The sequence below is a fragment of the Neocloeon triangulifer genome, unplaced genomic scaffold (genome assembly GCF_031216515.1).
Source record: "Neocloeon triangulifer isolate White Clay Creek 2 clone unplaced genomic scaffold, ASM3121651v1 ptg000012l, whole genome shotgun sequence".
NCBI classification, from domain to species: Eukaryota; Metazoa; Arthropoda; class Insecta; order Ephemeroptera; family Baetidae; genus Neocloeon; species Neocloeon triangulifer.
This window is the reverse complement of record NW_026775554.1, coordinates 17,287,916-17,308,595: the sequence shown is the minus strand read 5'-3', so window position 1 is coordinate 17,308,595 and position 20,680 is coordinate 17,287,916. Positions and strand designations below refer to the sequence as shown.

The following is a 20,680-nucleotide window of genomic DNA, read 5'->3' as shown; positions in this document are numbered from 1 at the left end:
CATTCACAATTTTTAGAAGGCGTAATAATTTTATTTTTCTTATCTCCAGGATTGTGCTCAGTATGTACCTGAATTGACCGAGCCTCTGCTTGCCTCTTTCACCGTCAATGATGCAAGGGTTCGATATTATGCCTGTGAAGCTATGCACAATGTTGCTAAAGTAATTATTATTATAATTATAATTTTTTTAATTATCTGATTGTGAATTTAATAATATTATTTTATTAGGTGGCCCGTCATGAAATCTTACCTAGCTTTCCTCAAGTATTTAATGCGTTAAGTGTCCTGGTCGCAGACCTTGATTTAAATGTTCGGAGTGCAGCAGAGTTACTCGACAGAATACTTAAGGTTTTTTATGAAACATTTTGATTTTTTTTTTTAATTTCTGTTATTTTTTTGTTAATAGGATATTGTGACTGAGAGTCAAACTTTTGACTTGACCATACTGATTCCACTCCTAGGAGAGAGAATTTACGCCAAGAGCAATTTTTCCAGAGAGTTTATATTATCTTGGGTGTCTCTCTTGCATCAACTTCCAAAATTGGACCTCATTGTTTACTTACCAGAGCTCCTTGACGGACTTTTTAAAATTTTGGAAGACCCAGCTCCTGAAATTCAACAAAGGTAAAAAACGAAATTTAAATCCAATATATTTGATTATTTGATTCCTCCCTTCAGATGTGACAATGTCCTGGCACAATTTTTGAGGACAATAAAAAAGAATCCATCTCAGGTTGACTTTCAAAAGATGATCAACGTATTGATCCTTCACGCACAATCTCAGTATCAGTCTCTGCAAGTAAGTTGCCTATTTTGAATTTTTTCAAGAATAAAAATTAATTGATTGATTAAGTAAGGCACCTTAATTTATATTTTATCGTGAAAATAAAAACAATAATTTTCCGATGTTCAGTTAACAGCAATAACCTGGGTAAAAGAATTTGTGCAGCTCTCTGGCCCGAGCATGTTGCCTTACACTTCGAGCATCCTGACTGCAGTTCTTCCTTGTCATTCTTATGAAAACGAGGAGAGAAAGAGTAAATATTGATTATTTTTGTATGATTATGCTGGCTAACAAATTCTGTTTTATTTTTAGATATAAAAGAAACTGCCAAGGCTGTTAGCTTTAGTCTTCTTCGCCTAGTCTCTCAGCAAGCTGAAAATCCTACTGATGATCCAAAGTACAAACTCGACACAGAGAGTGTCATTGAGGTTCTTGTTCGTAGCATAGGTCATGGATCCGCAACACCAAGTAAAGTTGCAGCACTCACTTGGATTCTTCATCTCAACAAAAAGATGCCCAGCCAAGTAATTGAATTTCCTATCTCGTAAAATATTTTCTCTGATATATTCTATAAAGGTAAGCAAGAAACTGCAAGAATCATCTAATGTGCTAGTCGGAGCACTTTCGGACCCTTCAGATGAAGTTGTGCGTCACACATTGGCCGTCCTTGCTTCCCTCTCAGACCATTCAAGTCCAGGGGGACCAGAGTTTTTCCCTCAGTTCTTGGGCTCGTTGCTGCACCATTTTCATTCCGAGAGGAGTGTGCTAGAAGAAAGAGGTCCTTTTATATTGAGGTAGTTTTATTTTACAAGCCAAGTCCCTTCAAAAATTTAATTTAATATTTTCAGACAACTGTGCGTTCTTCTAAACGCAGAGTCAATATACCGCAGTTTATCACAAATTTTGATTGGGGAGGAAGATTTGCAGTTTGCGCGAAGCATGGTGGACTGCCTGCACGAGATCTTGCTCACCTCAAGCGAACTTGCGCATTTGAGGAGGGAGCTGCAATCCTTGACAACATCGGAAAGTGCTTCACTCTTCGTCTGCCTTTACAAGACTTGGTGCCACAATCCTGTGGCAACCGTATCATTATGCCTGCTCACACAGTGCTACCCTCATGCCAGTACTTTGATTAAATCTTTGTATCCTTTTCACATTTGCAAAAATAATTGTGTGTCGTAATTGTTATTTTACTTGATGTTTTTTTGCGATTTTTTGTTTTCCTTAACCAAAGTATAGTGGTGATCTTGAAGTTACAGTAGAATTTTTGGTAGAGCTGGACAAGCTGATCCAACTGATTGAATCTCCAATTTTTGCACGTATGATATTAATTAAAAAAATACTGGATAGTTACTAACTTAAAAAATAAAGATTTGAGACTGCAGTTGCTTGAATCACCTCAACCTCTAGTGCAGTCACTCTATGGTATTTTGATGCTGATGCCCCAAACCGAGGCATTTCACACCCTTCGACGTCGGCTTAACTGCGTTCCAAAAGTTCCAGATGCTAAGTATGTTAACTATACTTTTTTTTTCAATTCGTAATGAAGAAACAATTGAAACTAGATCATCATCTTGGAAAGAAGATCGAAGTGAAGTCAATAAGATTGATTTTGCCAAGCTCTTTTCTCATTTTAAAGATGTCCAAGAGCGCCATCTCATTCAGAGACAAAAGGGAAAGAAAAATAATGTTCTGGCAGTCGGAATGAGCCTTGAATTTGATTGAATATCAGTGGTTAAAAAAGGTATTAGTTTCACCACCATGTAGTGAATTTTTTATTGATAAATTGTGAGTTGTGTGCAAATATAAGTCATTCCATTATCGTGTGAACTCTGAAATCATTTATTATTGAGTATGTTAATGTGAAATAAAATAAAGCAATATAGTTTCTTAAATATAATTTAATTTTTGAATACTGTGCATAGAAAATCATAGGAAAAATGAAAGCAATTAAATTAAAATAGATATTAAATATATTATTAATAATAAAATTTTGCGCTGCTGGAGCAGCACCAAAGAAAAAAGAGAGTGCATTGCAATTGTGTTCGCGGTAATCGTTTGAATTGAAACCAGGACTTTCCGCTCGACGAATCAGCGCGAGTAATAAAGGGGCGTGTCTCAGGAAGAAAAATGTGAAAAGTGCATCAACGCGCTGCAGTCCCTGCGGATCGATTAATTTGACTTTTTAACTTTGAGGACAAACGAAGCCAATAATCTACAAAAGAGCAAAGGAATGCAGTTAGACACATTTATGAAAAAACAGTGATTGCTCACTGCGACGTCCATCCAATTCTGCACAAATAACTTTGGGCTTTGACAGTTTTAAGGTGAGCAAGCAGAATCACATGCAGAATTTGAAGTTTCTATAATTAACGACCTTCATGTTATTTGTTTCTCTTTGTTTTTGATTATTTGCGTGACATTTCAAAGATGCCTTATGACCTTGGGATGCTATTTTCTAAAATATCGCCGTATTTTCAGCAAATTCACTATTCACGCGACATGGAGTCTGAAATTACAAGGACAGAAATCATTAAAATAACCGCAAAATTGGTACTTCTCTCAGCATTCTCATATTACTCCATGAAGTGGCTGATAAATCAACTGGACCCAACTAACAAACAGAAGAACCAAGCAAAAGCAAAGGTAAAATTTACCCTGAAATTAAAGTTTATTATATAACTCACAACTTTTTATTGAATTTCAGGCCACTGATCTTATGAAAAAGATTGGGATCCAGGTCAAGAGACAGGTATTACATATTACATTGAAAATAAAATGAAAAAATCTTATTGACTGAAAATAAATTCCAGCTCTCAGAACATGAGCTGATGATTGCGACTCATTTGGTTGATCCTAAAGACATAAAAGTGTCGTGGAGTGACATTGCAGGCTTGGACGATGTCATTGAAGAGATCCAAGAAACGGTCATCTTTCCCATAACAAGGAAGGATTTACTTGCTGAGTCAAGACTCAGTCAGCCACCGAAGGGTAATAATTTTTTTCTCGTTTTTCTTAATGACTTTAATCATTGGTAAACAAAAAATAGGCGTCCTTTTGCATGGCCCTCCGGGCTGTGGTAAAACCCTCATTGCCAAGGCAACAGCAAAAGAAGCAGGAGCTCGTTTTATTAATCTGGACGTGTCTATTTTGACTGACAAGTGGTACGGAGAAAGTCAGAAATTGGCAGCGGCTGTGTTTTCGTTGGCCATTGAACTGCAACCATGCATCATTTTCATTGATGAAATTGGTAAATTTGATTTTTTTTAAACACGCTCTATACTTCTTTTACAAATATTCCATTAATTATTTTTAGATTCGTTTTTAAGAGTTCGGAGTTCCCAAGACCATGAAGCAACCGCCATGATGAAGGCTCAGTTTATGAGCTTATGGGATGGGCTCATCACAGACCCCAACTGTGTCGTGATAGTCATGGGCGCAACAAACAGACCTCGAGACTTGGACCAAGCCATTCAAAGGCGAATGCCTTCTATGTTCCACGTTGGCCTACCTGTATTTTTCTAATTTGTGTTCTAATTTTTTTTATTAAAAAATTTTGTCTTTTCAGAACCGAAAACAAAGGCTGCAAATCTTGAAACTGATTCTTGATAATGAACCAATCGGAGAGGATGTTGATTTGGAAAACATAGCAAAGATCACAGAAAGCTTCTCTGGATCTGATTTACACGAGCTGTGTCGAAGCGCCTCGGTTTACAGAATGAGAGACTTCATGCGATCAACTACTAGGTACTTTTCAATGCTGCTATAATTTATAATCTATAAACAAACAATTTTTTTTTAGGAATCGCACTGCAGTGATAAATGGAAGCAGCCAAGAAGGTGATGAAGCTATGCGATCCATTAATATGGACGATTTGAGAAAGTCGTTCAGTAAAATTAGAGAATCGAAGGTACGCAGCAATAACGGTTTAGTGGCTTCTTCTTCAGACATGGACTAGTGGAATTATTTTCACATAGTTTACCAAGATAATTCAGTTTTATTTAACGCTTCATGAGTTTGGGACAGTTGTGTTGTGATTATTTTTTATTTGGTTATTTCCTAGAATTTTAATTAAGACTCCTAGCTGTGCTCAGGAAGTTAATCAACCACGCAACGCGTAAGATTAAGCAAAATTGACTCTATAATTTTTCTGATTTGTGTTCATGATTTTTTTTGTAGTGTTATAAATATTTGATATTAACTATAAATGAAAATAATAGAACAAATAAATAAAAGCAACCTGCTTCTGCTTGAACAAAAAAAATCAGGTAGATATTTTATCCCCAACCCAAAACCCAACAAATATATCAATGGTGTGGGTTCGTTTTTTATGGGCTGTCTAGGCAAGGGTTCATGCTTCAGCTTGGGCAAAAAATAATGATACCGCCTCTCAAGAGTGAAATGGTTGATTTTTTTAATTTATTTTCCCCCACCACATTCTAACTCGTCGTCATCTACGTTGTTGCCATGCAAGGCGGCACAATTGCCAACAAATTATACTTACAATTAAGCTTAAACAGCAAGCAAAGCTGATCAACATATAAATTGGCTTGTATTTTAGCAGTAGATATATCACATCATATCCGCACGGAAATACCGAATGACAAATCGTAATTGTATGCGACCGAATTCCGAAAGACGCGCCATCGGCTCGCAAAATGAATTACTCCGTCAGGTTGGCAGCAGTTGGATTTTATGGGTTTAGGCAACAACTCTTTCAACCCGCACAGCTCGCACACTTCCTCGCTGTGACACATCTCGATTTTAACATGATCCTTTAGTTTGTTGGACAGATTTTCTCGCTCCGGGACACCCATGATGAACGTGAGATAGTCGGTGAAGTAGTGGAGCAGCGAGAAAGTGCCAAAATCGGGCAGAAAGATCGGTGGAAAAGTGGACTCGCTCGGTGGGTCGCTGCGTGCCGTGGGGCACCTTCGTCTAGCGCCATTGTTTCGTTTCTCGGCGAGAACGGCGTGACAAGCTGCTGTCCGACCGAGCAAACACTGTCCGACCACTAGTCCTCGGACGCCTAATAGCTCACTAGCTGTCGTCTTATGAAGTGGGTTAGTAAGTGCTGTGAGTTTTTTATGGGTGTTTGCTACTCGTGCCGAAAATCATCACTGAGCAGCAGCAACAACAATCACAGTGATAATCTCGAGGTGGACTTGGACAAAGTCGAGTACATCAACACCGTCTCGTCGGTGACTCCTTTAAATGCTGCCATCTGCGTCAACCAGTTCTCATCCTGCTCGGAGGAGGATAATATTGCAGACATCTACCGCTGCAAGGAGATTTCCGCCGAGGCGGTCTCCTCTCTAGAATCTGCAGCCTCGAGCACCACCGTCCAGCAGGAGCTGCCAGGCCTCAACAACCACCATCACAACAATTACTACCACAGCCTTGGTGGCTACACCAAAATGGCAAACCCTATCAAGCAGATGGTCAGCAAGAAGAGGAAGCGCTACACCCAGGATGGCTTCAACCTCGACCTGACCTGTATCCTTTTTATTCAGCAACAACATTGCTGTGATTTCTATTTCCATGAGATGAATCATAATTTATAATTGCAGCTTTTTAAACATGTACAATTTATTACGACATTTGCTTGCAAAATTTAATTTCCATATCGACCACATTCCTTTATCGCAATCGCATGATTTTTTTTATTAGTTTGCTATACAGCTACATTATTTGAAAATAATTTCATTAAATTTTTTTGCTTAATTCAGTTATTTTAATTTGATTTTTTAATTACTCTCCTTCGCTAATTAATTTTGCTATCTATAATGTATGGTTTTTCCTTAACCAATATTTCTAGACATAAGAAACAACATCATTGCCATGGGCTATCCTGCTGAGAAGATCGAGGGCATGTATCGTAACAACATTTCCGATGTTGGCAGATTCTTAGACAAGAAACATCCAGAGCACTACAAAATATACAATCTGTAACTTTAATTTTAAAATTTTCACAAATTGTGTATTTCATCTCTTGAAATGTCAATTTACAGTTGTTCGGAGCGTTCATACGACCCCAGCAAATTCCATCACAGGGTAGCTCATTATCCTTTCAACGATCATAACCCGCCTCAGATTGATTTAATTGGGCCTTTCTGCAACGACGTCCACGATTGGATCAACAAAAACTCTGACAACGTGGCTGTTGTCCACTGCAAGGCTGGCAAGGGCCGAACTGGAGTGATGATCTGCTGTTACCTTCTGCATAGCAAACAGTTCTTGACTGCCGAAGATGCTCTCAACTTTTACGGGCAGAGCAGAACCCATGACAAGAAGGTACGTAGAAAAATAATTGGTATTTTTTTTTTTTCATGTCTTCGTCCACATTTTACAGGGGGTGACAATTCCAAGCCAACGCAGATTTGTGGATTACTACGCTCAGATCGTCCAGCTCAGGCTTAAATACCAACCAGTGACCCTTCTATTAGATAGAATTTGCTTGGAACCCCTTCCCCATCTCCATGGAATGCAAGGAAGTAAGCTTTTATATTCAGTTAGAACTGAAATTGCATAAACTAATCGCCTCAAATTCTAGACTTGCAATTTGTGATCTCAGACTCTCAGCGGAGACTGTACACATCGCCCCTGTACGAAATAAAGAAAAGCCTGCAAAGTTTGTCCCTGAGCCCAAGAGTGACCATCACCGGTGATATTAAAGTGGAGTTCTACATGAAAAATGCACTCAGGAGAAAGGAGAAACTGTTTCACTTTTGGTTCAACACATTTTTTGTCAACGAAGAGGCCAAGCACGAAACCAACGAGAACGGAAATGAAACTGCAACCCCAGAACGAAGGCCACATCAGAGAACCAGCCGTGCCATGAGCTATGATGAACAATCCACACTTCCTCCTATGATGTTCCTACAGCAAACGAGGTATATTTTGTGTAAAATTAATGTGCTGAAAATACATAACGAATTTAATTGCAGTTCCCTTGCATCATTGCAAACTGATGGTATCAGCGAACTGATGCTTACCATTGACAAGTGGCACTTAGATGACGCTCACAAGGATAAGCAGAACAAGATCTTCGACCAAAACTTCAGGGTATGATTTAAATTTTATTACTGATTGCAAATTGATTGCTGTGTTTCTGATTTAGGTTCGCCTGTTCATGCTTCGTGTACCTAATTTAGAATCGTCCGTGGATCGTATCTCGTTGGCTAACAATGCCTCAAGACTGCAGACTGGAGCAGGCATTCTTTCACCAACTCTACCGCAGGCTGGTGTTGTGGTGGTCGAAAACCAGGACACACCGAACAGTTCATCAGAGGGCGACGACCACTCAAGCTCAGAGAGCAGCGAAGACGGTGAAGGCGGTGATGAAAGTTGGGAGTCTGGTGAGTTACACCCCTGAGAAGACTGGATTACTCTTCATTCATTTTACCGAGAGCTTGACCTTTGATTATTTCATTGTTTTTGCAACTGTGTTGTGAAAATCGTTTGTTTCGTGATTATCATTAATAACTCTATAGATGATCAAAAGTGTCATCTTGTCTTTTGAATCTCGACACTACTACTTGGTTGCATGCTGCTGCATGGCTTTTTTTGAGTCGTTGAGTGTGTGCCAGCACCGAAACTACTCATCACTTAGATACTGACGAGCGTCCGTATAGCACACCCTTTCACATGATATATGATTTTTCTCTATAATTTAACCGAGTCGCTTGTCAGTTCTGCTTGCGTAGACCTAGAAAAATTTGCTGCCATATATATTCTCGTCTTGCTGTTGGTGCAGGCTGACCCTTTTATAAATACGTTCTCTTTTTCTAAACTCCCCAGTGAATCATGCACGTGTGGTGAGGTATCGGCTTCTCTCTGAGGCAGAGTATCAAGCGGGTGAGCAGGTGGCGTGATGAATCATATCCCAAGCAACTAGCAATCGAAGACAAAGCTGATATTCAAATCGATCAATTATGGCTGAAGCTGGGAAGAAATGTTCTGATTTCTTCCCAGCGTGCGGATGCGATGATTCTGATGTGACGAGTTGCGAAAAAAACTTATTTTCCTTTGATCATTGATTTATAGAACACCAACCAAAAATGAAGCAGCTGACTTAAAACTGAATTTTAGTCGCATAGACTAAATGTGTATGATCAAATGCATTTCATGCAAATATTCAAGTAGACATTATTGACAGTAGCCTTTGAAGCTAATTATTTGCAGATTGGTGTCACTAGATTGATTTTGGCCTGGTGCTTTTTGCCCTGAACACTTCTTGGAAAATTTTCTGTAGATCTTAATTTTTGACGGAAACACTTAAAACAGACAAATTTGTTTTTTGCAAAACTCCTTTTGCTGATGATGTTTTAGTTCCATTTATAGTGCATCCATTTTAGTCAAAAGCATATTTTTCTCGCAAATTATTCATAGACTTACGTAAAATGAAATAACGCTTCGATTTTAGAGGAAATGATACTTGAATATGGAGGACTGTTTAAGCCATACATGTACAAATTAACATTTTGCTATTCAGTGATCACATTTGAGTCCATTTTGAACAAAAAAAAAAAAAAAATGATAGTTCGGAAAAAAATAATCATCACCAATTTGCTGATTGTGACAAAATGTCAGAAATTTAATTTCTAATCAGAACAAGAAAGTAAATTGTGAACACAATTAACAATAACTAATAATAATTCTTTGTAATATGAGATAGTTGCATATACATGCATTATTTTTAACGGATTATAAAGTAGATATTTACTATTAAATTACTCTGTCAAAAGTGACAAGTACAAGGTTTCTAAAATAGAACTGAATTTTCTCACACTAAAGGAACCAAATTAATTTATAAAGTAAATCACAAGGACATAATATTTGATAGCAGAATTATATTATATTGTTGATGTGACTCTGGTTCGGCACAAAACCAAGAAAGAAATTTCTGCAAACACAACTACTGTATTGGTATTTTGCCCAATACCCACACCCACTGTTTGGTAACAAGGCAACAATATTGTACTTTCTCAACACTTTGATGACTACATAAACTATACATACTGTTTTCAACTACACTGAACTACTACGATAATATCAATTATTTTCACAATACTTTGTACTTTTAATTTTTTGTGCCAACTTGTGCCAATCACACACTTACCTTTGCAAAATAATTTATTGGAAATAGCAAGAGGAAATATTAACTGCATTTTTAAGTTATCTGCAGATCTCGGGAATAATTGTCGGAATTTCTACTTAGCTGCTGGAAATCATTAATTGTTGTTGGAGGTGTTCTTTGGGAAATGATTGATTTAAAAAAAAAAAAATATGAGTAAAGATGTTTTGCTGGAGAAAAATGAACATGATGTTTCTGTATTCGTGTACCAAGACGGAGAAGAATTTTATTGCAAAAACGACAACTAATCAAATACACACACTCTGGAGAAATAAATAATTGAGCTGCAAACTATATATCTCTGTGCTTTGTCTTCCTTTTCTTCCTGCTTTCGCTTCCTTCCAATGAGGTAGTGGTTTTAAACTATTTGAACGACCAGCAACTAACAAAGCCTGCTCTGTTGCTTTGGTTGAAAAATTGCCATTGGAGGTATGTTGTTTTATGCATTGCTGCCGCAAAACGATTTGTAACGCTTGGGTATATACTCGGAGTGGAGCTTAATTGCATCAGGAGAGGTGAGGGCAGAAGTTAAAACAAACAAAAATGCCCCGCTCACGATCAGTTGAACAGTAAGTTTTTCTTTCAGGAGAATCAACTCATTTTTAACATCAAGTCGTTTGCCTCACATCATCATACGCCCTTCATAAGTTAAAAACAATGCTTCTTTGCCTGGTGAACATTGAAACAAAAAAACACTGCTCTGTTGGGATTGATAGATGACTAACACACTGCTGGGCATTTGGGCAACTCGCCAGTGGGAAAGACAAACGTACAAAAACTTTTCAAGTGTAAAAGTGCTCATCACTGCATTTTTCTCTGATCTTCATTACTCAATTACGTACTAGATTTAATAAGATTAAAGGCTTGCCAAAAAGGTGCCATCATCAAAGTGTGACAATTAACGAATTGAAGAAAACCTGAAGAAAGTGTGATGCGTTTGTTGACTTCCGAAGTAAGAACTGAAACGGTTTAGGTGCAAGAGAACAATTTCAGCAGGAATTTCAGTACAAAAGTGGATTTAAGTATAGGCAATTTCAAACAAAATGATATAGTTGGCTCTGTAATTTAAATATAAAGACTGTTTTGAACAGATCTGCTTTTTGCTAGAATGTGTTGTGAAATCGATAGGGATTTTTATATTGCCAATTCATAAAACTCAACTAATTTTAATTGAAATGGTTGATATCAATCAACAAATTTTAACATTACCTTCTGTCAATTTTTCTTATTCTTGGTATATCACAAATAATGAACTTTCTCAAAAATGTTCTGTTAACATCAAACTTACAACTTGCGTTTAAATTTTGAAATTGATGTCCTCATTGACCTTATTTTGTGTTGTCAATGCGGTACTATGGTACCCAGTTGATTTTATGTACAATTTCATGATCTCAAAACTCTGACACCAAAAAACATTGACAGAAAGTAATTAAGTAATTTTTATTTAAGTGTTAGTTAATCATTCTGAAAAGGGCACATCTTTTTTTAATGCAGGTGTCAGAGGATGAGAAACTGTTGTTCTCATTAACTTGACATTTTTTTTATCAACTTCTAGAGGCAATTTGTACTCTTGAAAGTAACCGGTATTACTTAAATGGTCACCAAATTATTTCAGAAAAGTGCCGACAACAAACAATGATTGAATAAGAGATTGAAACATTGGACATACTGAGCATTGCAGTGGAAGCTGCAAACTTTTAAATCGGTCGGTGAAGGGTAGCGTAGAAGATAATATGAATGACTGTTAATGAAATTAGGATGATTGTGATTAAAAGGCTAATTGTAATCTTTTTACTGTTTTGACTGTAAGCTTAGACATTTGTTTCAATTTTGCTAGAGATGAGAAACAAGATAATCTTTCAGATGTTATAATTTATTTGATAACAACTTCATGTAGCGTGAATAATTATATATATTACCAATAAAGAGATAAAAGTTAAAAGAGGACATTCACAATTAAGAAAATGCAGACATTAAAAATCAATCCTGGTTAAAAAAAAATGGAAAATCTATCGGGCCCGACCTCTGCCGCGGAAGCCACCTCTGGATCCACCACCCCGTCCTCTTGAACCTGGAGGTCCTTTACCTTTGGGCGGAGGTGATTTGGGTCTCAACGCTTCTATTCTCTCGGTGCAGCCTGTGGTCAGCTGACCATTGCTAAAGTATCCGGAATATTGGTCTCCGTTGAAGTTGCTGTTTGTCAATGCAGGGCCAATAGTCAGCCAGCCCGGACGTATTGTGCTATCTCGACCAAATACATGGAGCCTAATTTTTTTGTTCAATAGTTAGTTGTGGAAAAAGTGATAAGTTTTAAATTCACCTTCGGCGACCGAGACAGAAGTGCTCAATGATGTGAAATATTTCAACAGGCTTGTCCAAGCAACCGTAGTCCTGCTCCTCTGATATGATGAGATCAATGTCAACGTTGGCATGAATGAAATCTCCGTCTGTCGATCTTCTGACTGTTCCTTTTATCCCCATCAGACAGTGCTCCTGAATACAATTTAAAGAAAATATATCTTAATTCATTCCTCCTAAAATTAACAACTGAAATCTTATATTTTTTTACAAACCTTTGTGCGCTGGAAAACTGCTTTGGAATCCAAATTTTTTGAGTGACCGGGATTGTTGCTGTTGGTTTTAATCCAGCAGATATCTTCACATCTCCGAAAACCCCACTTTCGTAGACAGTAGCGGCCCAAGTCCAAGCCATCTGAGGATCCACACCACAGGAAAATAAAACTACGAGGTGCAGCAACTTCTCCGATGTCCAGCTCCATAATCTAAATTAAAATTTAAATATTAGCCTGGCAATATTTAACCTTTGTTTAATAATACCTGCTCCCATCCCCAGAATTCCATGTTTGTAACCCCCATAGTTCTTTGGTACTCTTCGAGGGGTGGTTCCACTAGGATGACGTCGAACTTGCTTTTCAGGTTCTTTAAGTCGAATGAGTGCAGGTCACACTTCAAATATGAGGGAGGCGTTGCAGTTTTGGAAATCAAGTCGTCCTAAACAGAAATTTTTTATAATTTTCTACCCAATGAAGTTGAGGTTTGTACTTTTAACTTGATCAGTTCCCGAAGTTTGGGGTACTCCTCGAATCTGTCTGCCAGACCTACATCTCGTATGTAATTTTGAGGACGTTGCCCTGTATCTACAAAGTGTTGGCAGTAATCGTTGTGGGGGTTTGATGACTGCGTTCCTTTGAGGAAAGTGGACGAGTCGGTGTAAACGAGATTATCCGAGTCTGCATTTTCTTCAGAGTTTTCAGGCACTTTCCCTTTATCGATGTCCTCCTTGGGGGGTTCAGTTTGTTGTTTCTTCACAGGAATTTCATCTACCGTTCCTAAAACTCTGCTCAGCTCCTGAACACTTCCTACTCCAAACTGCGGGAGAGAAATAAATTTATTCAAATTTGAGTCGAAGCAGATAAAAAATAATAATGGGTACCGTTCTGGCTAGCAACTGCTTTCTCTTTTGCGAGCGTTCTCGCAGCTCCTTTAGTCGCTCACTCATCTCCGCATTAATTAACGTTCACAATCACAAATTAATTGCATCTCAGCCTACAAGTTACGGTATAATTACAATTTACTTCTGCTTTTATTAAACACCGCAAAACCGTGTTTGTTTACCTTTTGTTTATACTTGCCCGCATGTCAGGCAAGATGTCAGGGTAGTTTTACTTTCGCCCCTTCAGATGGCGCCTCTGCTACAATCCAAGCCATTATCCAAAAAATGCCGAAATTATTAATTTTTGGACAGATATCTCGGCACTTGCTTCTGAACACTATAAAACAATAAAAATTTGTTTAATTTAATTTTAGCTTTTTAATTATATTAATTTGGCTTCCACTTGTGTCGTGTAATATGCGAATAATGCCATTTTTGGCGATAAATGAGACGGGGTGATACAAAAAGTGGCGCTTCGGCTCCTCGGTCGGCTCTGATTGGTCGCTGGGAATATCTTTACTCAGCTGTCAATCCGCATTTGTTGACGTCACAACACAAAATTCACCACTTCATGGATAATATTCCACTGCTGCAGTGGTTGTGTTGGATGAAAGACAGTGGCAAAATGACTTTGGTGCCCGAGTAGTGCTGTTTTGTGCATCCCGAGAGGCGCGGAAGTTGCGGTAAGTGAACTGAGAGGCGCCGGCCGCTCGCCCAAGTGGCGTTTCCAAGCGCAAAGGTGCCCATTTTTGGCAAAGTGGGGGTGGAACATGACAAGTGTATTGACCAGTGCAGCGGCACCTGCCCCTGAATTCGCCCTTTCCGCGCCGATACGGCTCCTTTTAGGCCTTCCAACCACTTTCAGCGTTACTTTCCGTCCATTCTCGGCTCAAGATTGACCGGAAGTGGCGAACTCCGCCGCAGAAAAGCGAAAAATAACGCACTATTTCGCAAAAAAAAATTGCACGCCCCCTTCTCGAATGAACTGCACAGCCGGGGGACAATAAAATTTAACCCGATCCATATAATATTTTGCTGGTTAAAGAAAAAAAATAATTTTTTCCTGGGCCAGGCCCAAATTATATAATATTTTTGTTTTCCATTGGATGAGATTGTTGTTTCATTCGAGCTCCTCCTGCAGTGGTACATGTCATTTCTTGTGACTGGCGCGGCGCCAAGCAGATTAGCGGCGCCGCCGAGAAAAAGCCTGGCGCTCACATGCATGCGAAAAATGAATGGCTTTTTGGCGCAACGCCGCGATCAATCTTAATTTCTGCTCTTTAACACTGCTCGCAATGCCAACAGAGCTAAAAGCAACAAAAAACAAAGTCAAAGTTGCTGCATCAGGGCTGGGGAACAGGAAATTTGAAGTTTTTTTGCGTGCGTCCTGTCACGTGTGTGACTCTCGCCCCCGTTTTTTTTCGCCTGAGCCACCCCCCTGCAAAGACGGCCTTGAAGTTTTGCACATGAGTCCGAATGCTTTTTTTTTATCTTTTGCCTCTCATCATCTTATGAGTTTAAGGGTTGAGCATCAGAGTTTTCATCAAAAGATTATTTTTATTTGTCGTGCCTATAATTTTCAATTGCAGATGATTCTCATGAGGATAAATGAGAGCATTTCAATATTAACACTATTTTTTATTTCAAATACCTTTAGTTTATGAATTATTGTTGAGAAGATTAAATTTTCTACAAGAAAAGTATATTACGTATAAAATAATATCAAATGATATCAAACGTAAAAAAGGGTATTGATATGTAAGCAAATAAATTGGTAAATTAAGAAAAAAACCTTATAAATTAATACTGTAAAAAAATATTTGAATAAATCTTTTGATTCTTTCAGTGTTGCTTTTCACACTGACAATTGCATAAGTATAATGTTCAAGACATTATTGATTGTATATTTTTGGTTATATTAAGTTATATTCATTTTTAAATCCTATTAAATGAAAATTATGTAACGCTCTAATTTTTTTGTTATAAAATTTCTTGAAATAAAATAGATGCAATTAGCAATTAGGACCATTTTGGCGTTCAGCGCGTTACCGTTTGTCTGTGGTTTAGCTAAAAAAGAAACGATAATTGAATTTTCCGGAATTTTCTTGTAATAAAAAGAAAAAACATTGAAATCGTTTGTTAAAATTTGTCCTTCTTTTCCAACTTGACAATAAATTATAATAATTTAATTATTTATGTATTTTTCTCATATAAATTTACCTGAACAGTTGCTATTTTATAATATTGCAGAATCTACAATTTTGGAAATTATTTAAACAGAAAAGTATTTAAGCAATGTATGGAGGAAAATTTGTGTTCTAATTGATTTTGGTTCATCACATTATTGTTGACTGGAAAATCTGACCCCCACCCCTCCATCATTACAGGCAAATTGAAAGCATTTAAAAAATGGAAAAAGGACTGAATTGAAAGTGTAAAATTGATTTTTCATTGTAATTTTCCAAAAACTGAAAATATCCAGAGAAGTTTGTTTTTCAAAACTAATTGAGCGCTTCCAGCAAACAGATTTTTAATATAGTTTAGGAAAAGATTTCAGCCGTCCACAGAAGCTAAATATTTAAAAATCTGTCAAAATTTTTTCCTTTTTTTAATGTGTGTTGTTATTCAAAAATTCATAATCCACCCAGTCATGCCCGTCGTTGTTCAATCAATCTGGCGAAATATGCATCGGATGGCCAAGTATGATTAATTAGTCGTTGGCTGCAGTGCTGAAAAGAGTGCTGCTCGAGCCGGTCTCTCTCGCACCGGCCGACCGAACGCATCCAACAAAATCGCACCCACGCTGTTTTTCCGCTGCGGGGCTGGCGGGCGGGGAGGGCGCGGCAGCTTTTCCGTCCGTGGTGCAGCGAGAGAGAGAGAGAGAGACTCTCTCTCATCGCACCGCTCTCTCTCAGTAGCTTATTGATTGATGTGACGTCACGCACTCACTTGTGAATGCGAGTATTTCGCCAAGTCAGCGGCTATGATCCCATCCGGCCCCGCAATTGACTTGGCGCGTGCATTTTGATTGCTCCGCGCCGCTTTGTTTCGTCCAGGAAGAGCGGACGCCTTTTTTACTGCTCGCTCTTCCAAAAGCAGTTTTATGTTTTGGGGGCGAAAAGAAAAAAATAAAAACGCTTTTTTTCGGCGCTGTCAGTTGTTGCGAGGCGGAGCCCAGCTTGACTTGCAAAATTCTCCCTCCGCTGTATTGTGACATTTTACACGGACGTCTCTTTGTTTGGGGAAAATATATCTTACAGTAGATCTTGTTGGTTTATGCTGAATGTCACTGTTTATCTCCAGATTTTTAAAAGATTCCTTCATTCTTAAACAAATATTGTTTTCAATTATTTGTTTTAATTCTTAATTTCCAATAAATATTTTATTCTGGCGAGTAGCTATTATAAAAAAAATGAGAATGTTTAAGAAATCTGAAATTTTGTATTAATTGATGACATCGCCATTTATGCTGAATGAATTCATTCACAGAATGCATTTAATTTTAAATTTATTTTGTGTGTCTCAAAAATGAAAACTAAATAATAATTTTATGGGAGGAACGCTTCAAATCATTTTTCATAAACAAAACGTTCACTTTCAAACACTTTCAAAGCAGATTTTGTTCATTTTTGCTACATTTTATCTAAATATTTTTGTTTTCATATTCAACTGATGTCTATTTTGCCAAAATTTGTGGAAACCTCGGCTCTGGAATAATACAGCTGACCAAAATGCGGCAAACGCCTAAAAATAAGTTTTAAAAGAGAGAGTAAACAAAGAGCTAAATAAATTAATCTGATGTTTAATATGATTTTTTTGTTTAAATGTTTAATTTATTCAAAAGTGGAACGTAATTTAATCAAAATTCATCCAAAATATAAATTTTCATTTTTTTACCCTTTAAGTTTTTATCTAGAATACTTTTTTAACTGAACTCTTAACCTGTTATTGATTTATAAACTTTGCTAAAATCACACACGCACACCAACAATCAAGTTCTTTAAAGAGCAAAAAAGTTCTAATTTTTTTCAAGGACACGCCAATCAATATCTCCTCAATCTCAATCCAACAATGAGTTTTCCTTTTCCTCTTGGGTTTTTTGGGCCTTGGGCTAAATATTTAATCCATCATGTGTGTGGGAAGTTTGCAGGGCACACGTGCATTGTGCGCCGACCGGCCAAATCAATCTTTCAAGTACGCGGCGCAAAAAGACGGACGCTGATCATTACTCTCGGCGAGCGAGCAGTCAATACACCCGCATTTTTCTCTTTTCCATCCGATTCGCGACCGACCACGCCCTGCCTGGGCCGCAATTTAATCCAGATTAGCGATTTTAATCAACTCTCGCCGCGTCAATTCATCCGTCGATTGTGCTGGAAACGGTGGAAATTTATTCGAGCGTTTTGAGCGAATCCAACTGACAGAGTTAGGCGGGGTGTTTCGCGTGCGGACAACCACCACCGGCACACATAACACGATTTATCTGCGGCCCGTTATCTCATTTAGACACCTCCACTCGCGCAAAACGAAAGTGAAGCTGTGCTCAGACAGATAAATATCCGGAGCGTTGACCTCCTTGTCGGATCAAATAAATTTTATCAAGGGCCGCAATACTTGGCTCAAATAGCACCCCAGCAAGTACCTTTGCTTAAAAATTGCAAAAGATATGGCCGGAAAATCAAGCTTTTACTGGTACGACTAGAAAATGAAAAAATCAAGGTATCTTTTCTTTTAAAACAAAATAAAATATTCCATCAGATTTTTACTTCTTATTGTTACAGATAAAAAAAAAATGAATTTTTGAAAAATATTTTGATAAAATATTTAGCAAAATTTAACTCTTATATTGCGATACTAAATCAATAATAAATTCATGTAAGTGGCGAACTTTTGTAACTCCCTGGCAACGACTATAGGTTGGGCAAAGAACAAGTTAAGATTCATATCCAGCAGCCTAATCCCGAGAGAGAAGTGCCGTCGTGGCTCCATCTCTTTTAAGCAGCGGCTTTCTTAAGGGCAGCATTTATTTTTATTGATACACCTCGTCGGTCCGGGTTCTTTCTCTGCCTTATTCTTTCGCTCATTTTCTCCTGGGTGTGCACTTTGCACGGCCGGAGATTTTCGTGCTTAAGCGTGCAGCTCATCGAGAATGGCGTTAATGGACTATGAACTGCGCGTGCCGCCGCCGCTTCTGCTGCTGGATACAATTTTTATTCCGTCACTCCCATTTCTACGTCTTTTGCTCACTTCAGCCTTCAGCTGGCAGACGGGGCCGTTTTACTCGTGATCCACTCGGCGGGATTAGTTCGTCTGACTAGCAGGATTTGCGACTCAAAATTTATAGTCGGTCGCGATTTTCTTACTGGTGTGAGACTGTGATAAATTCAAGTGTGAGTCAGTCAGACGAAACGGCAGAATTTCATATTGGTTGAGACGAAAATGATATATTTTCACATTAAATCAAAGAATTGTAAATTCAGCATATTAAAAAAAGAAAAATTCAAAATGTTGTTATACGACTAAAAAAGTGACCAATTTATCAAATTTTACCTCAGTCTATAAACAATTAGTTAAAATTTCAATAGACATGGACAAAAAAATGTGATATAAAACTATAAAATAGTATATAACAAAAGTAATACCCAAAATCCAAAATACGTAAAAATTTTCAATTGTATTTTTATTTTTTTGTTTGTTTATTTTCCATTCAGATACATTGAAAATGACACAAATTAATAGAATATTATATTTTGCAGATTATTAAAAAAACAGATTCCTATAGAACATAATTTTCATTAATTTGACGCAGAACTTTAATCTATTATTTTAAATATTTTCATCAAGAATAAGCTGCATCTGAAATAAATAGTCAGATTGCAACATTATTTTAATTAGAACATATTTTCTGTTGCAATGTTTGAATTGCATCCGCGTCCTTGACTAAAACGGCACTCCTCAATTCAAAGAGGAACAACCTTTAGTTGAGGGCAAAGTTTGTATGCACGTCTTCATCCACCTGCACTCTCAATAGATGCAGTCATTAATGGGGCGTTTAATTTACCACAAAAGTGTGTCACCGAGATACCCTGTGTGCACAGCAGCAGCTCTTTCGCTCGGTTAATTGAAAAGCTGGCATGAAAGCAAATCCGTCCGACGGTTTTGCATCTGGAACAGAGCCTCTTTCAAGCAGCCTCTGTCACAACCTGAACACAAATGCACCAGTGTAAAGCAGTGATTGATTTTCAAAGGATTCTGCGCTGGCATTCGAACAATGCGCAAAAATAGGATTTCCCACAGCAGCAGCGCGCCAGTTTGTACGGCTGCCTTTTCCGCCTTCACCACTCACCATTAATTTAAAAATGGCCGACAGCTGTCTTTAAACGCGAATCTCTCTCTCAATATTAATTAAAAACTTCAGCTCTGGTGCAGCAGCAGCCGGTGCAAATTTCCTCTTTTTGATTCGCTCATTTCGCTCTCGCTCGCTGCTGACGTCACCTGCAATGCAAAGAGTTGGCGAAGAATTTTATCTCGCTGATGAGAGTCGTAAAAATAAATATGTATACATTTTGTACCGAGTGAGATTGTTTTCATCCAGAGGAGCGTGCGCGTTGAAATTTGACATAAGAAGAACGAATGCGATGCACCTGTGCGACTGTAGGCGCCACTTTTGTCATTTGATGAAAGCTGCATGCGAGTGTTGAAATAGACGAGGCTAATTTTGGAACTTGGTGGGAAACGACCACAACGTATTTTTTTTTTTAGTAAAAATAATATCAAATAGATTTGGAAAGAAAAACAGAAAACATCAAATTATTAAATTTTTTCTCAATTGTAAATCAAGTGGAGAGTTTGTTCACAGTTAATGCTATTCTCTAATTTTATAAATTAACAACTAAAGAGTGAAATTAACTTAAGAACTTACGCTCTATTTAAAAGTAAAAATATATATTTTTTTTACTGATTTGAAACATATCGTGACAGTTTTTTTTTTTAACGTCCGCTGCGGAAGAAAACGACCAGTGTTATCTTGAGTCCTGCATCTGACTTTAATTCAGAGCAATTTCCTCCGGCTCATTTCAATGACTCCGTTAGATATCAGTTGACGTGTCGAGTGCTTTGCCGCACAACAGAATCGGATCGTTTGCTTCGCGAGAATATTATTATTATGGCTCATTCGCCGCCAAGGTAAATGTCACGGGCGCGTCACCACCGCATGCAAACGTTCGAACATTTGATCACCAGGCTTTGCGTACACAAACACAACATGCACGGTCGCATTACGCTGTCAATGCACCGCGAGCTGAT

At 37.9% G+C, this 20,680-nt stretch overlaps 5 protein-coding genes across 14 annotated transcripts in view; 4 read left to right on the top strand and 1 right to left on the bottom strand.

Annotated features, from left to right (window-relative positions):
• The window catches only part of LOC132198439 (protein VAC14 homolog), a 145,766-nt gene extending 143,072 nt beyond the window's left edge, over nt 1–2,694 (top strand). For both annotated transcript variants that reach the window (XM_059622497.1, XM_059622496.1), the window contains exons 4-14: nt 50–160; nt 229–348; nt 407–624; nt 679–799; nt 914–1,037; nt 1,097–1,308; nt 1,361–1,578; nt 1,633–1,926; nt 2,024–2,103; nt 2,156–2,294; nt 2,350–2,694. In XM_059622497.1, the coding sequence (XP_059478480.1) occupies nt 50–160; nt 229–348; nt 407–624; nt 679–799; nt 914–1,037; nt 1,097–1,308; nt 1,361–1,578; nt 1,633–1,926; nt 2,024–2,103; nt 2,156–2,294; nt 2,350–2,509 (1,797 nt within the window). In that variant the 3' untranslated portion in view covers nt 2,510–2,694. The remainder of the gene's footprint in view (nt 1–49; nt 161–228; nt 349–406; nt 625–678; nt 800–913; nt 1,038–1,096; nt 1,309–1,360; nt 1,579–1,632; nt 1,927–2,023; nt 2,104–2,155; nt 2,295–2,349) is intronic.
• Nucleotides 2,695–2,898: 204 nt separating this feature from the next.
• LOC132196826 (outer mitochondrial transmembrane helix translocase) lies at nt 2,899–5,042 on the top strand. Its single transcript, XM_059619731.1, has 8 exons — nt 2,899–3,111; nt 3,266–3,430; nt 3,492–3,536; nt 3,598–3,775; nt 3,834–4,034; nt 4,101–4,297; nt 4,353–4,531; nt 4,587–5,042. The coding sequence occupies exons 2-8, from the start codon at nt 3,287–3,289 to the stop codon at nt 4,741–4,743; spliced, it is 1,101 nt and encodes a 366-aa protein (XP_059475714.1). The 5' UTR covers nt 2,899–3,111; nt 3,266–3,286; the 3' UTR covers nt 4,744–5,042.
• Nucleotides 5,043–5,464: 422 nt separating this feature from the next.
• LOC132198093 (phosphatidylinositol 3,4,5-trisphosphate 3-phosphatase and dual-specificity protein phosphatase PTEN) lies at nt 5,465–11,874 on the top strand. Of its 3 annotated transcripts, none has more exons than XM_059621859.1 (8): nt 5,465–6,281; nt 6,604–6,733; nt 6,797–7,079; nt 7,138–7,279; nt 7,339–7,678; nt 7,733–7,850; nt 7,906–8,143; nt 8,586–11,874. In XM_059621859.1, exons 1-8 carry the CDS (start codon nt 5,840–5,842, stop codon nt 8,657–8,659), a joined length of 1,767 nt encoding a protein of 588 aa, XP_059477842.1. In that variant the 5' UTR covers nt 5,465–5,839; the 3' UTR covers nt 8,660–11,874. The 3 variants fall into 3 exon arrangements, with proteins under 3 accessions (XP_059477842.1, XP_059477844.1, XP_059477843.1); XM_059621861.1 differs by having other exon boundaries at nt 10,511–11,873; XM_059621860.1 differs by having other exon boundaries at nt 10,508–11,873.
• On the bottom strand, nt 10,062–13,701 carry LOC132198096 (N6-adenosine-methyltransferase non-catalytic subunit). 2 transcript variants are annotated; one of them, XM_059621871.1, is made up of 7 exons: nt 13,558–13,701; nt 13,376–13,488; nt 12,985–13,311; nt 12,760–12,933; nt 12,495–12,704; nt 12,242–12,414; nt 10,062–12,186 (listed from the first exon to the last, which is right to left on the bottom strand). In XM_059621871.1, the coding sequence occupies exons 2-7, from the start codon at nt 13,439–13,441 to the stop codon at nt 11,931–11,933; spliced, it is 1,206 nt and encodes a 401-aa protein (XP_059477854.1). In that variant the 5' UTR covers nt 13,442–13,488; nt 13,558–13,701; the 3' UTR covers nt 10,062–11,930. The 2 variants fall into 2 exon arrangements, with proteins under 2 accessions (XP_059477854.1, XP_059477853.1); XM_059621870.1 differs by having other exon boundaries at nt 13,376–13,592.
• A 202-nt stretch (nt 13,702–13,903) lies between these two features.
• The window catches only part of LOC132198094 (stress-activated protein kinase JNK), a 73,398-nt gene continuing 66,621 nt past the window's right edge, over nt 13,904–20,680 (top strand). For 5 of the 6 annotated variants that reach the window (XM_059621867.1, XM_059621866.1, XM_059621865.1 and 2 more), the window contains exon 1: nt 13,904–14,058. The gene's annotated coding sequence lies outside the window, so the exon portion shown is untranslated. The remainder of the gene's footprint in view (nt 14,059–20,680) is intronic. The other variant, XM_059621869.1, reaches the window with a different exon arrangement.

Bases quoted from the DNA above. Each gene is read 5' to 3' on its own strand.
- LOC132196826 (XM_059619731.1), top strand. From the start codon at position 3,287: ATGGAGTCTGAAATTACAAGGACAGAAATCATTAAAATAACCGCAAAA. The intron at 3,776-3,833 runs GTAATAATTTTT...AACAAAAAATAG, and splicing joins ACTCAGTCAGCCACCGAAGG to GCGTCCTTTTGCATGGCCCT. The intron at 4,298-4,352 runs GTATTTTTCTAA...TTGTCTTTTCAG, and splicing joins TGTTCCACGTTGGCCTACCT to AACCGAAAACAAAGGCTGCA.
- LOC132198093 (XM_059621859.1), top strand. From the start codon at position 5,840: ATGAAGTGGGTTAGTAAGTGCTGTGAGTTTTTTATGGGTGTTTGCTAC. The intron at 7,280-7,338 runs GTAAGCTTTTAT...CTCAAATTCTAG, and splicing joins TCTCCATGGAATGCAAGGAA to ACTTGCAATTTGTGATCTCA. The intron at 8,144-8,585 runs GTGAGTTACACC...TAAACTCCCCAG, and splicing joins TGATGAAAGTTGGGAGTCTG to TGAATCATGCACGTGTGGTG.
- LOC132198096 (XM_059621871.1), bottom strand. From the start codon at position 13,441: ATGAGTGAGCGACTAAAGGAGCTGCGAGAACGCTCGCAAAAGAGAAAG. The intron at 12,934-12,984 runs GTACAAACCTCA...ATTTCTGTTTAG, and splicing joins GGGAACTGATCAAGTTAAAA to GACGACTTGATTTCCAAAAC. The intron at 12,705-12,759 runs GTATTATTAAAC...ATTTTAATTTAG, and splicing joins AATTCTGGGGATGGGAGCAG to ATTATGGAGCTGGACATCGG.